The sequence below is a fragment of the Oryctolagus cuniculus genome, chromosome 11, assembly GCF_964237555.1.
Source record: "Oryctolagus cuniculus chromosome 11, mOryCun1.1, whole genome shotgun sequence".
In the NCBI taxonomy this organism is placed as follows: domain Eukaryota; kingdom Metazoa; phylum Chordata; class Mammalia; order Lagomorpha; family Leporidae; genus Oryctolagus; species Oryctolagus cuniculus.
In genome coordinates, this window is record NC_091442.1 from 119,939,090 (window position 1) to 119,951,788 (window position 12,699).

General features: G+C 67.0%; 1 protein-coding gene and 1 non-coding gene across 2 annotated transcripts in view; both read right to left on the reverse strand.

The window, feature by feature from the left end:
- Positions 1-1,732: 1,732 nt before the first annotated feature.
- KIAA0930 (KIAA0930 ortholog) overlaps positions 1,733-12,699 on the reverse strand; it is a 36,246-nt gene continuing 25,279 nt past the window's right edge. The window contains exons 3-10 of the mRNA XM_070053029.1: positions 7,786-7,911; positions 7,630-7,707; positions 7,370-7,471; positions 6,444-6,584; positions 5,677-5,871; positions 3,472-3,634; positions 2,829-2,987; positions 1,733-2,507 (exon numbers count right to left, since the gene is read on the reverse strand). Of these exons, the coding sequence (XP_069909130.1) occupies positions 2,467-2,507; positions 2,829-2,987; positions 3,472-3,634; positions 5,677-5,871; positions 6,444-6,584; positions 7,370-7,471; positions 7,630-7,707; positions 7,786-7,911 (1,005 nt within the window). The 3' untranslated portion in view covers positions 1,733-2,466. The remainder of the gene's footprint in view (positions 2,508-2,828; positions 2,988-3,471; positions 3,635-5,676; positions 5,872-6,443; positions 6,585-7,369; positions 7,472-7,629; positions 7,708-7,785; positions 7,912-12,699) is intronic.
- Positions 4,139-4,197, reverse strand: MIR1249 (microRNA mir-1249). The gene has a single exon (NR_162711.1). It is a non-coding gene; the product is annotated as a microRNA mir-1249 (primary transcript).

Below are 12,699 nucleotides of genomic sequence, written 5' to 3' on the forward strand. Positions count from 1 at the left end.
CGGATCCTCGCAGTGAAGACGCCCCCACTGCCCGGGAACCGGGGAACCTGCACGGAGTCCACACGCCCGGGCCGCCTCCGGCCACTGCCTGTTCCGGCTCAGAGGAAGCGGACGGAGAGGAGGGCCCTCGCCCCCTCCCCTGGAGGCGCTGGGTGGACACTCCCCAAGGCTACTTCCGGTCAGGCTCGGGCCCAGGGCATGTTCCTCTCTGAGCCTTCGTCCGGCTGGGGCGCACGGACACGGGAGGGGCAGCCCGAGCGGGAGGAACAAACTTCAGCCAAACTGGACAACTGGACAGCGCATCTCGGAGCCGAGCCCGCCAGGGCGGCGGAGGCGGCAGAGGCCCCGGGAGGGCCCCGGCCCCTAGCCGCCACTGCCAAGCGCCCGGTTCTCCAAGTCCGTCTCCAGAGGCACCCACGGGACCAGCTTCTAACGAGAAATTCCTTCTCAGTTTCATTCTTCAAACGCGAGGGCAGACCGCGGCGCTGGCTGCAGCCGCAGAGGGAACCACGGGAGCGGCCCGCGCATGCGCGCCTCTCTGCATGGCAGCGCCACGTGGACAGGGCCCCCACCCGCTCCGAGCGCCCCCACATCCTGTCCCGCCTCTGCCGCCTGCACGTGCAGGCGAGAGGTTGGGGAGACGGGCCCCCCCGCTGGAGTGCAGCTTCGGGGCGCCCTGCCCTCCTCGAGAAGAACCCCGCTTCTGTCCGATTCCTATGCGATGCAGACGCATGGCCAGTGCCGCGCTGTCGAGCCAGCGTGTTCCCAGGAGACCCCGACCTATGGGCACCAGGGCGCTGTGGCTCAGGCCCCGGCCCGGCTCCCTGTTCCCCCATCCCAGCCGCTCAGTGCCAGCCCAGAGCAGGGAGCACGCCCTAACCTCAGAATCGGAGCTACCCGCGTGAGAAGGACTGAGGCTGTCCCTCTGTCCCTCCAACCTGGACAGCTTGGCGTGGTCTGGAGAGAACACGGGGCCCATGCCTGGGGGTCTCGTCTGCAGCCTGGGAGTCAGGGCCTGCACGGCAGGTGCTACATGAGTGCTAAGTGTGGGACAGCCACACGTGGGGTGTGCCGCCCACAGGCTGCGTGGGACAGCCACACCCTGCGTGGACAGCCACACGTGGGGTGTGCCACCCGCACACTGCGTGGAACAGCCACACCCTGCATGGACAGCCACACGTGGGTGTGCCGCCCGCACACTGCGTGGAACAGCCACACCCTGCGTGGACAGCCACACGTGGGTGTGCCACCCACACGCTGTGTGGAGCTCGCACCGGTCCACACGGCAGGCTGCAGTGCGTCCCACTTGCAGAGCCGGGCCCAGCTGCCCCAGGGCCTGCCACACACAAGCCACACCAGGGCCACTTCTCCCAAGACCCCAGCTCCAGCAGGTCCAGGGCGTTGGAGAGCAGTTCCGGCCACCTCGGACACCCCTGGAGGACACCAGTGTCCCGGACCGCGGGCCATGCCCACGGCTTCCTGAGCTCTGTCCTGACTTGGGGCTGCCCTAGGACCTGGCTGGGAACTGCTGGGGGAGGGAGAGCGTCCCGAGGCCCCCCCCACGTCCCCTGGGCTGGGCTGCGATGCAGGGCGGCACCCCTCGCCCACAGCAGATGCGAGCCATGCTCCGTGAACGACTTGTGCCCTGACCTGGTCGTGCAGCTGAACCCTGGAGACTCGATGAGGTAGGTGGTAGCAGCCCCATTTTACAGGTGGGCAAACTGAGGCAGAATGAAATGCAATAGCTCGCTTTTAATAACAACATACAAAATCTGGAGAGCGCCCCGACGCAGTCCCCTGTTCCCGGAGCCCACGGAGTAAAAACGGACGGAGCGCGCGCTCCTCGCCTGCATTCCTGCCCACGGAGACCCCTCCGCCCTCGCGACGCCAGACAACACCCACAGCGACCGAGACCCCGCGTCCAGCTTCCTCCCCCCGGGGAGGGGTCACAGACGGAGGCCCCTCCCCCGGGGCCTGACTGGGACAGCAGCGCCGCCAGCCTGTTCCCTCGGCCTCAGTGAGCTGGTCTGAGAGCCGGGCAGGCTGGGGGGCCCTCAGAACGCAAACCCCACGGGGGGCTTGGGTCGCCATCTGGGCCGGAGTCCGCGGGCCGGGGGCAGCAGGGCGGCGGTGTTCTTTGGCTGGAAGCAGGAGGCCTTTCCCGGCGCCGGCGTGGGGTGAGGGGTCCCAGCCCGGGGCACAGCCAGCGCCCTGCGCTGCCGGCTCTGACCAAGTGGCCAGCGGGGGAGGGGCGAGCCGAAGCGCCTGGCGTCACAGCCCCCCTCCGCGGCGCCCTCCGGCTGGTGGGTGGGCGGGCAGGACGAGGCACTTCCGTGTGGCTGGTGTTGGCAGAGTCCAGCGGCCCCGGCCGGCCGCGGCTCGGCGCTGGCTTGTCACAGAAGAGCCCGGTGGCGGGGACAGTAGGCACTTGGCAGCACTCCCAGGGCTGGGCAGGCTCTGCACACGCTAGGTCATCAGGATGGGCTTCTGCCGGACTTCCAGGATGTCTGGGCCCGGCGGGGGTAGGGGGAGCCTCGGCTTAGCAGACGAGCGCGCGGCCCCCCACCCTCTCCTCTGCGGCTTAGCAGGCACTGTCCCCCGCCCACCCCTAGGGGAGCCCAGGCCGGGCACGGAGACCGCCTCCCTGGCAGCCCGGGCCCAGGAACACCCGAGAAGGACGGCAGGGGCTGCCACAGAGGGGCACCCTTGGCTCTGGGGACGCCGCGGCCCGCCCACCCGAACCGGGAGGCCGGGGTCCCTCAGGGGCCCCACTCGCAGGCCCGGGGCCTGGAGACACAGCACAGAAGCGGGAGTGGTTTCCAGGTTACCTGTTAAAATCCGATGCAGCGGCAGAGTGACGTAGGTCAAGTGTGCATAGAGAAGGAACTTCCCGTCGGCTCGGTTCAGCTTCAGCCAGGACCCGACCAGGGACCGGCCTGTGCCAGACAGCGACCTGGAGCGCAGATTGGTGGCGTTGTGCAGGTCGGCTGTGGCAGAGAGGGCCGGGTCAGGCTGGCTGCAGGGCCGCGAGCGCAGCGGGCCCAGTCCGGGCCCCTCCCCCCTGCAGGGCTCCTCCCCCACCCCCACGCCTCCGCCTCCAGGAAGGCTTCCCTGACAGCCCCTCCCTCCCGGCTAGGGCTCACCCCACGGTGTGCAGTGCCATGGGGTGGCAAGGCTGGGATGGGTAGAGCTGGCACCGCCCCCAGCCCGGGCCCCGCTGGCTCCCAGCACTTGTTCCTGCTGTGGCGAGACCTGGGCGGGCACCTGGGGGCGGGAGCAGGCCGCCGCCCCCCCCTTCGGCCAGCACACGGTGGGGGCTCCCGGGGGCGGGGCCAGCTCTACCGCATCTCCCAGGTCGGTGGCGGACGCCACGCTGGCCGCCAGGGGAAGCCGTCCCGGTCACGGGGACCCCGCCTCTGGGTGGCAGGTGGTCCGGGGCGGGGGGAGGCCCGGCGCGGCGCCGAGGGTCACCTGCGCTGTCATCCTCCCGGAAGAACTCCTCGCTGTCGTTGGCCGAGTGCGACTTCTTCATCTCCGTCATCCCGTGCCGCGGCGCCTTCCTCTTGAGCGATGGGGAGAAGAAGGCGGGCCGCGTGCTCCGCTCCGGGGTGGGCGGGGTGCTGAACGAGGTGACCTGGGGACAAAGGGCCGGCTCAGCGGGCGGGAGGGGCAGCCGCGGGTCCCTGCCCTCGGACCCAGGGGCAGAATGTGCGCCCCTCCCCCAGCAGCAGAGGAGCCCCGTGCCGGGCCTCCACGTGGGCTCCTGAGGCCAGAGTTCGCGCCGTCACTGCCCGCAGGCTGACGGGGGGCAGGACAGCGACCCTGACCTGCCTCGGGCCATCACCCAGCGGGCCATCACCCAGCTCTGTCCTCAGGCCCCGCCCCTCCCTTCGGAGTACCCTGGGTGCTGTTCACAGAACATTCTCCACACCCCGAGGGGCCAGGTGGACACAGCCCCGGGACAGACAGGCACACGATGCTGCTCGCAAGGAGCTCCCAGTCTCAGTGACAACCACAGACAGAGGAGGGGAAGAGCAGGGTGCGGGGTGTGCGGAGGCAGAGGGCGCAGTCGAGGAAGGCTTCCTGGAGGAGGCGCCGCTGGAGCTGGGTCTTGACAGACGAGTAGGAGTTCGCCAGGTGAAGAAGGGGGGGAAGGGCGTTCCAGGCAGAGGGAACTTGGCCCATCTCCTCCCTCCTCCCCACGCAAACAAGAATCCGCGGAGCCTGATGAGCTGGGGCCCGGCGCCGGGAGCCCTCTCGGCCTGCTGCGGCTCCGACGTCCGCAGTCCCAGCGCTGCTCGGCTCCAGGCGGTGCTCCCACAGGCCGGGCAGGTGTTAAAGAGAAGAGACAAACACCAGGAGCCACGGTACACACGGTCCGCCTGCATCGTGCCTGGCCCCGGGGCCCCGGGGGAAGGGACGCGGACGGCGAGCTCGGCTGCCCCTGCCCCAGGCCGGTCAGACGGTGCGGGGCGGCCATGGGGCATCTGTCCAGGCAGGAGCCGGGGCCGCAGCCTCCCTAGGACCTCACACGCGTCCTGCCGCAGGCCCGCAGGGAGGGGACCTCGGCCCCTCAACCTAACCGTCTCTCCCAAGGTCGAGGGACGCCCCTGCCGGAATTCCCGGCCCCCCGCGAGATCGCACCCACACTTCTGTCTGCTTATGGAGCACACTGATTGTAGGAGATACTGGAGGGGGGAGGGGGAGGGGAGGAAGAGGAGGAGGGGGAGGAAGAGGAGGAAGAGGAGGAGGGGGAGGAGGAAGGGGAGGAGGGGGAGCAAGAGGGGGAGGGGGAGAAGAAAGAGGAGGAAGAAGGGGAGGGGGAGAAAGGGGGGAGAAAGGGGGAAGAGGGGGAGAAGAAAGAGGAGGGGGGGGAGAAAGGGGAGGGGGGAGGGTGTGAGGCCAGCAGACGCACCCCCACGCCGGGCACGTCCTAAGTCACTGGTCCGGCAGAGCAGCAGCTGCCGCTCGGGGCCCCCCTGAGCCCCGCCCCATGCAGTCTCGCTGGGAGTGGCTCAGACACCTGCACCCCCCCCGGGGGGGGCTGTTTTCATCCCAAATTTCTGGGTGAGGGAACAGAGGCTCGTCCCCGGTCCCACGGTCCCACGGGCGGCAGAGCTAGGGTTCCAGCCCACGCGTGTCTCCCAGACAATGGCTGCCCCAGCACTCCCTCGCCTGTCTGCTCCCAACCCCTCCACCCCGAGACCCCTCCAGCCTGGGCCCCAGGCAGAAGCCTGCCCCGCGCAGCCCCCGAGGGCGCCGGCCCGGGGTGGTGGCCAGGGTTCCCAGGTTCCCAGGGCGGGAACCGCGCCCCCCACCCCACCGCTGCCAGGGGCCAGGCAAAGGCAACCCCGGGCGGCCTGCTCGTCGTCACCTCTGCCGGACTCCCCAGGCTGGGTGCTCACAGCCCCACGTGCCCTGGCAGGTCCCCAGGGGCAGGCGCTGGACCCGGGCCAGCGTCCGTGAGTCTCTCCTGTAAACTACGCTGTGCAAGGGCAGCTCAGCGAGGCAGAAAGAGCTGTGGCCCAGAGGGACCAGGCCGCTGTGTGGCCTTGGGCAAGGCACCTCCCCTCAGTGGAGGGGACCACAGCACCACCTCCCTGGGGACTGGGGACCAGGAGGACAACAGGAAGCGGGTCCCAGGGACAGAGGCCCCCCCCACTGTGTCACTCTTACCCGCTCGTGCATGGGCGAGGCCGGGCTGGAGTCCTCTTCGGTCCCGCAGGGGGACGTGTCACCAGTGGACACGCGGCTGACGGCCATCTCGGCATGGCCCTTGCCCTGGGGACCCTTCATGCGCACGAACTCCATGTTGTTGTACTTGTAGAAGCCGAACGACATCTTCTGCGCCATGCGTGCGGCCACACTCACCTGTCGGCAGGTGGGGCGTGGCCCGGGTCAGCGCAGGTGGGGATGCCGGCCTCCTCCCCAGGACACGACCAGCCGGGGTGACCGTCCCCGAGGGTGCCCGGGAGGGGTCTGGAGCTGGCGCCCAGCCACGCCCAGGGGTCGAGGTGGTGCTGGTACACGTCCCGGTCCCGGGCCACGGCCCTTCTCGCTGCCCTGAGGGCCCGCACCCTCAGCCAGGGAGCACCAGGCCCAGGACAGAGGCACGCCCTGCCCAGGCTCAGAGAGGCTGCCCTCAGGGCGGTGCCGATGGCACGGGAGCGGCGAGGCCTCCTCCCCCAGCTGAGCTGGGCCAGGCCCATTCCAGGAGTAAAGGGAGGGACCACAGCACCGTCTTCTGCCACCTCCTGGGGACAGCGCCACTCGGGTCTCGAGGGAAAGGGTGGAGCGAGCGGAGGTGACTGGAAGAAGGGACGTGAGGCAGCCACGGGCCACGGAGAGGAGCCCGGGGGCCGCCGTGCCCTGGGCGGGGCAGTCACTGTGCGGAAGTGGGCGTGGCTGTCCCGGTGCCGGACGGGCGGGGCGGCCGCACTCACGCGGTTGTCATACACCTTCTTGAGCGCCTCGTAGCGGATGGAGCCCTGGAAGATGACGCCCTGGAACGTGTTGGTTTTGTCGCTGGCCACCAGCTCCACGCACACCATCTCTCCTTCCCCCACGGTCATGTCACTGAACACCTGCGAGGCAGGGCGGCCAGAGAGCCGTCAGCCACGGCCTGGCCCGGCCGCGGTGCGCTCCCGGACCCTCACCCCGCAGGCGAGGGCACAGGCTCAGGGACCCGCGGCCCAGGGCGGCCTCACTTGGGACGGGGTTGTGCGCCGGGCTGCCAGGAGACCGGGGCCCTCAGCTCGCTTCCTCGTGCTAAGGGGCGAGGCAGGTGGCGAGGACTGTCAGCCCACAGTCTAAGGCCTCTTCCACAGCGGCTGTGGGTGCCCCACTCCGCCCTGAACTTGGCCGGGCTCGCGGCCACCAGAGGCGACTGGCAGCTTTGGGACAACCACCCTGGACTCAGAGGGAATGACCCCGTCCTGCCACCTTTCCAGTGCCGGCTCCCAGGGGCTGAGCACTGAGGTCACAGGTCCCCGAGGACCACCACGAGCGAGGGGGACGCCTGGCTGCCCTCCCGGCTGGGCCGGTGTCCGGTGCCTCCCTAGTGAGGTTTCCCGACCTTGACACAAGGCCTTGGCCTGCAGCACTGCTGAAGCCACCGGGGGGCCGAGCCCCGGCAGCCGGGAGGCCCTCATGGCAGTCACTACGACGCCCCTGCCGGGCAGCATGAGTCCCGGGGAGGGGCCGTGCGATCCTCGACCCTGACAGCGAAGCCGGAGACAAGGCCCCGGCTCCTCCTGCAGAGGCTCGGTGCTGGGTGAACTCACTCGCCCGCAGGCAGGCAGACACGGGGGTCGGTGGAGCCGGGAGACTGCGGGAGAGGCGGGGACGCGGAGAAGAGGGGGCGGCTCACCTCCTCGAAGCTGTCGATCATGAAGAAGATGTTGGGGTAGCTCATCTTGGACTCCTCCCCTTTGCTGTCCATGGGGTGCTTGCTGGGGGACGCAAACACTTGCTGGGGGAGAGCAGAGGGGAAGGGCTCAGGGGGCGGCGCCTCGCACGCGGCCGCCCGGGATGCCCTGGCCAGGGGCTCCGGGCGTTGCGTGGACTTCCGGAGTCAGGGCGCGGAGCAGGAGGAGACGGGCTCCAGCCGGCCTCCCGCGCAGGGCTCACCTGCGACTTCTTCTTGTGCACGTGGATGTCCCCGCCGTCGGCACGCGTGCACACGGCGCAGGTCACCATGTAGTCCAGCTGCCGGGGAGCGCAGGTCAGCGGGAGGGGCCCTCCGTCCCGGGGCTGCCGCCAGCCGCGCCCACCCGTCCCATGTACCTTCTGCAGGATGAGGTTCAAGCACACACTCTCCTCCCAGTCGATGTCGGGGTCCCCGAGGCCCGGCAGCTTCTTCGAGTCCCGCCGGTACACCTCCACCTCCACCTCGGGCTGGGCCTCCGGCAGCTGCAGGCACGGGGCAGAGTGAGCGGCCGGGGCCCACCCACATCACCCGCTCTGCTCCTCTGTGCCGTGCGGTAAGAATAGCCACCCCTCGGTGCTGCGGTGCTGAGACGAGTCGGCTTGCTTGTGCCGAGTGTCATGGACAACTACATGTTGCTGGAGCACGCGGCGGGCGGCAGGGGCGGGCTGCTACAGACCGTCACCCGCCAGGCGGGCATCACCAGCCCCGTGCAGAGCAGGACCAGATTCGTACTCACTTATTTATTTATTTATTTTTTGACAGGCGGAGTAGACAGTGAGAGAGAGAGAGTGAAAGGTCTTCCTTTTGCCGTTGGTTCACCCTCCAATGGCTGCCATGGCCCGCGCGCTGCGGCCGGCGCACCGCGCTGATCCGAAGGCAGGAGCCAGGTGCTTCTCCTGGTCTCCCGTGGGGTACAGGGCCCAAGCACTTGGGCCATCCTCCACTGCACTCCCGGGCCACAGCAGAGAGCTGGCCTGGAAGAGGAGCAACCGGGACAGAATCCAGCGCCCCCACTGGGACTAGAACCTGGTGTGCCGGTGCCGCAGGCGGAGGATTAGCGTGGTGAGCCGAGGCGCCGGCCATTTTTTTTTTTTTTTTTTTTTTTTTTTTGGACAGGCATAGTGGATAGTGAGAGAGAGAGACAGAGAGAAAGGTCTTCCTTTGCCATTGGTTCACCATCCAATGGCCGCCAGGGCTGGTGCACCGCGGCCGGCGCGCTGCGGCTGGCGCACCACGCTGATCCGATGGCAGGAGCCAGGTGCTTCTCCTGGTCTCCCATGGGGTGCAGGGCCCAAGCACTTGGGCCATCCTCCACTGCACTCCTGGGCCACAGCAGAGAGCTGGCCTGGAAGAGGGGCAACTGGGACAGAACCCAGCACCCCGACTGGGACTAGAACCTGGTGTGCTGGCGCCGCAGGCAGAGGATTAGCCTACTGAGCCGCAGCGCCGGCCACTCACTTATTTTTAATTTAATTTTTTAAAATGCATTTGAAAGGCAGAGAGATGGAAAAGGATGGCGGAGAGCTCTTCCATCCACTGGCACTCCCCACTGCCGGCAACAGCCAGGAGCCAGGAACCCCAGGTGGGTCTCCCACATGGATGGCAGGACCCAAGCACAGGAAGCTGGAATCGGGGTGCAGCCGGGTCGTGCACCCGAGCGCCCCAACGCGGGATGCGACCTTCCAAGCAGTGGGAAACGCCGTGCCAAGTGCCGACCCGAGGAGAGAACTCATCAGTTAACAAACAAACTCAAGGAGGGACCCGAGCATCCGTCCTCACCTTTCTCGGGAGGAAAGGCTCAGTTAAGGAAAGTCAAAAGCAGACCTGGGGCCGGGCCGTGGCACACTTGGCTAATCCGCCTGCGGCGCCGGCATCCCACATGGGCACCGGGTTCTGGTCCCGGCTGCTCCTCTTCCAGTCCAGCTCTCTGCTGTGGCTCGGGGGGCGGGCAGTGGAGGATGGCCCAAGTGCTTGGGCCCTGCACCCCATGGGAGACCAGGAGGAAGCACCTGGCTCCTGGCTTCGGATCAGAGTAGCGCTGGCCGTAGCAGCCATTTGGGGGGTGAACCAATGGAAGGAAGACCTTTCTCTCTCTCTCTCACTGTCTAACTCTATCTTTTCAAATAAAAAAAAAAAAAGCGGATCTGACACAGTTTGTCTGGGCTGGAGGCCTGGGGGTGGCGGCCACACCCCACCAACCATGCTGGCATCTCCCACAGGTGCATGAACCGTGCACCCCAGAGGCAGAGTGGGAGCCCCAGGGAGAGGAGCAGGAGGGTAACCCTGCCTCAGAGTGAGAGACGTCCCTCAGGGGCATGGCTTCCACTCCCACTCCCCAGCCAGGGCCCAGCAGAGGGACCCCAGCCCGCAGGACCGCTGTGCCCTGGCTCCCCGCACTGCCCTGTTTGCTTTGCTTGTCTCCCACTTGGCATCTGCTATCATCTTGTTTGGTCTCCCAGAGAACACGGCTCCAGAAAGGCAGGGAGCAGGTGGGCCTTCCACAAAACTGCACGAATGACAAGTGCATGGGAGGAGCCGGGCGACAGCCTTCGGGGTGGCTCCAGGGTACACTGGAGAGTCGCAGGAGCGGTTCCCCATCGGCGCTGTGCCTGCGTGTGCTCCCGGGACGCACAGACAGCTGCAGCACACGGCCACCAGTGACCTGCACAAGTCACAGCCCCGCGTCAGCAGCGTCACTCTCCCAACTGCACTGTGGAGAGGGAGCGCAGGTGCGGGGCCCCAGCCGTGCCCCTCGCGTGCAGGCCTGCAGGGACAGGCAGGGGCGCAGAGCCTCGGGGGTTCTGGTTTATTGATCTGGGGGCTGGTGGCACCAGGTCCTCACACAGAGAAAAATCATCAAGTTGTACACCCGTTTGTGCATTTTTCTTAGACTTATTTTTTATTCGAAAGGCAGAGTTAGAGAGGGAAGAGACAGAAGGAGGTTTTCCATCCACTGGTTCACTCCCCAGATGGCTGCAACGGCCAGGGCTGTGCCAAGAGCCTGAAACGTCTTCCCGGTCTCCCATGTGGGTGCAGGGGCCCAAGCACTTGGGCCATCTTCTGCTGCTTTCCCAGGCACATCAGCAGGGAGCTGGACTGGAAGTGGAGCAGCCAGGACTTGAACCGGCACCCGTAGGGGAAGCCAGCGTCGCAGGTGACGGCGTAACCTGTTACGCCATAGCACCAGCCATGTGCATTTTTCTACATGTACATTCAAGTGAAGAAACTCCACCCAACAGGGGCCGGCCCTGTGGTACAGCGAGTTAAGCCGCCACCCACGACACCAGCATCCCATATGCTCTGCTTCCGATCCAGCTCCCTGCAAATGGCCTGGGAAAGCAGCAGAGGTGGCCCAAGTGCCTTGTGGCCATCTGGGGAGTAAACCAGCAGATGGAAGATCTCAATCTATCTCTTCCTCTTAATTCTGCCTTTCAAATAAATCATAAAATTTAAAAAAAGGCTGGGGCTCGCGCTGTGGCATAGTAGGCGCTGCATCCCAAATGGGCGCCAGTTTATGTCCCGGATGCTCTACTTCCGATCCAGCTCTCTGCTGTGGCCTGGGAAAGCAGTAGAAGACAGGCCAAGCCCTTGGGCCCCTGCACCCACGAGGGAGACCCGGAAGAAGCTCCTGGCTCCTGGTTTCGGATCAGCTTAGCTTCAGCTGTTGCAACCATCTGGGGAGTGAACCAGTGGATGGAAGACCTCTCTCTCTGCATGTTAATGCTACCTTTCAAATAAATAAAATCTTAAAAAAAAATTTTTAAAGGCAACTCTTCCGGAGAAGAAAGCAAAGCAAAGACCGGAGCGCGGCAGCACGGCGGGGATGCTGGTGACCCAGGGCACGATCCCGCCCGTCTCGGAGCTGCGGTCTTCTGAGAGCCTGGGGCCGGAAAAGCCGTACCCCAGGAGTGTGAGACCTCAGGGTAAGTGACAGTGCACACAGCTGGGCCACCAGCACAGAGCAGGCACCAAACATGCCAGGTCCCCGGCTACCAAGAAGACGGGCTGCCAGGGAGCAGTGGGCGTTCTGTCCATGGGGCAGGTGCCGTCTCCTCTGCTCACCACACTGTGGCTCCAGACCCTGCCCGTCCTCCCTCCTCTGCGAGGCACTGGTTGCCATGGTGATCAGATGCCCGGGATGGGGGATGGGGAGGGGGAGGGGCTTGCTGCAGAGGCCTCACTGTGAGCAGGCACCACTGTCCCCGCCCCATCAGCCCGGCGCTGGCCTCCGCCTCTCCCCGCTTGTGCCTCCAGCACGCCCCCTGCAGGCTGCCCTCCACACTGCACCAGGGGAGCTGGAAAAAATGCCAAGTAAGGTGGCCAGGGGCCCTGCCCACTCGGCAGGACATCGCCACGTGGGCTCAGTGCAGCAGGGCACCACGCTGGCGCTGTCCCGTGTGTCTATGTGTCTGGCAGTGCCCTTGCAGCCCATGGTGTCCTCAGACCACGGCTGCCCTCCCCACCACGGCACTGGTGCCTCCTGAGGACGGCCCCACCTTCCCCAGGTCTGCCCCGCACGCAGGAGCCGCTGTCTGCCGTTCCTCCCCCCATCCTGGCTGTCCTCTCCCTCCCAGCCAGGGCCGTGACCCTCCTGGACCAAGTGCCTGTCCTGCGCTCCGTCCTCTCCACACAGACCCCGCCTCGGGGAAAAGTCCTCACTCTGCCACACAAGGGTCTTGACCTGGTCTCCGGCAGGGGCTGAGCCCGAGTGGCTGGGTGGAGGGTGTGCCCGCAGCCCGGCACCTCCTGGCGGCTCCCCCTCAGCAGGCAGCAGCCCTGCCGGCCTCAGCGTGCGGCCCCCACCGCAGAACCGGGCTGACATGAGAGCAGACGTGCCCGCACGGGGTCACGGGCAGGGGAGGTCCCCGGGCACCGGCCACCTTTCTCCCAAGGGCGTGCACACATCCCCGTACTGCGTGTCCGTGAGGGGGCGCCCCATGGTGGGGGGGAGGCTGAGCCCCAGAGAGGCGATGACTGACAGCGTCACGGAGCTCGCCGCCGGGACAAAGCTGGCCTGGAACGCTGTGTCCGACTGCATGCCCAGACAGGTGGCACCAAGGCCCTGGCCAGGCTCCACGGGTGCTTGGCTCAGGATCCTACACAGCACCTGTGCCTCCCCGGCACCCCTCCCTCCCTGCCTGGGTGGCTCCAGTGCCCACCCACCCACCCCCAGAACGGCAGGGCTAGGCCTGGGCACCCTCCTTCTCAGATTCCAGGGAGCCCCTCTGGCCACACCCACTTCCCCAAGCCCCCGCCCTCTCCTGTCTGGC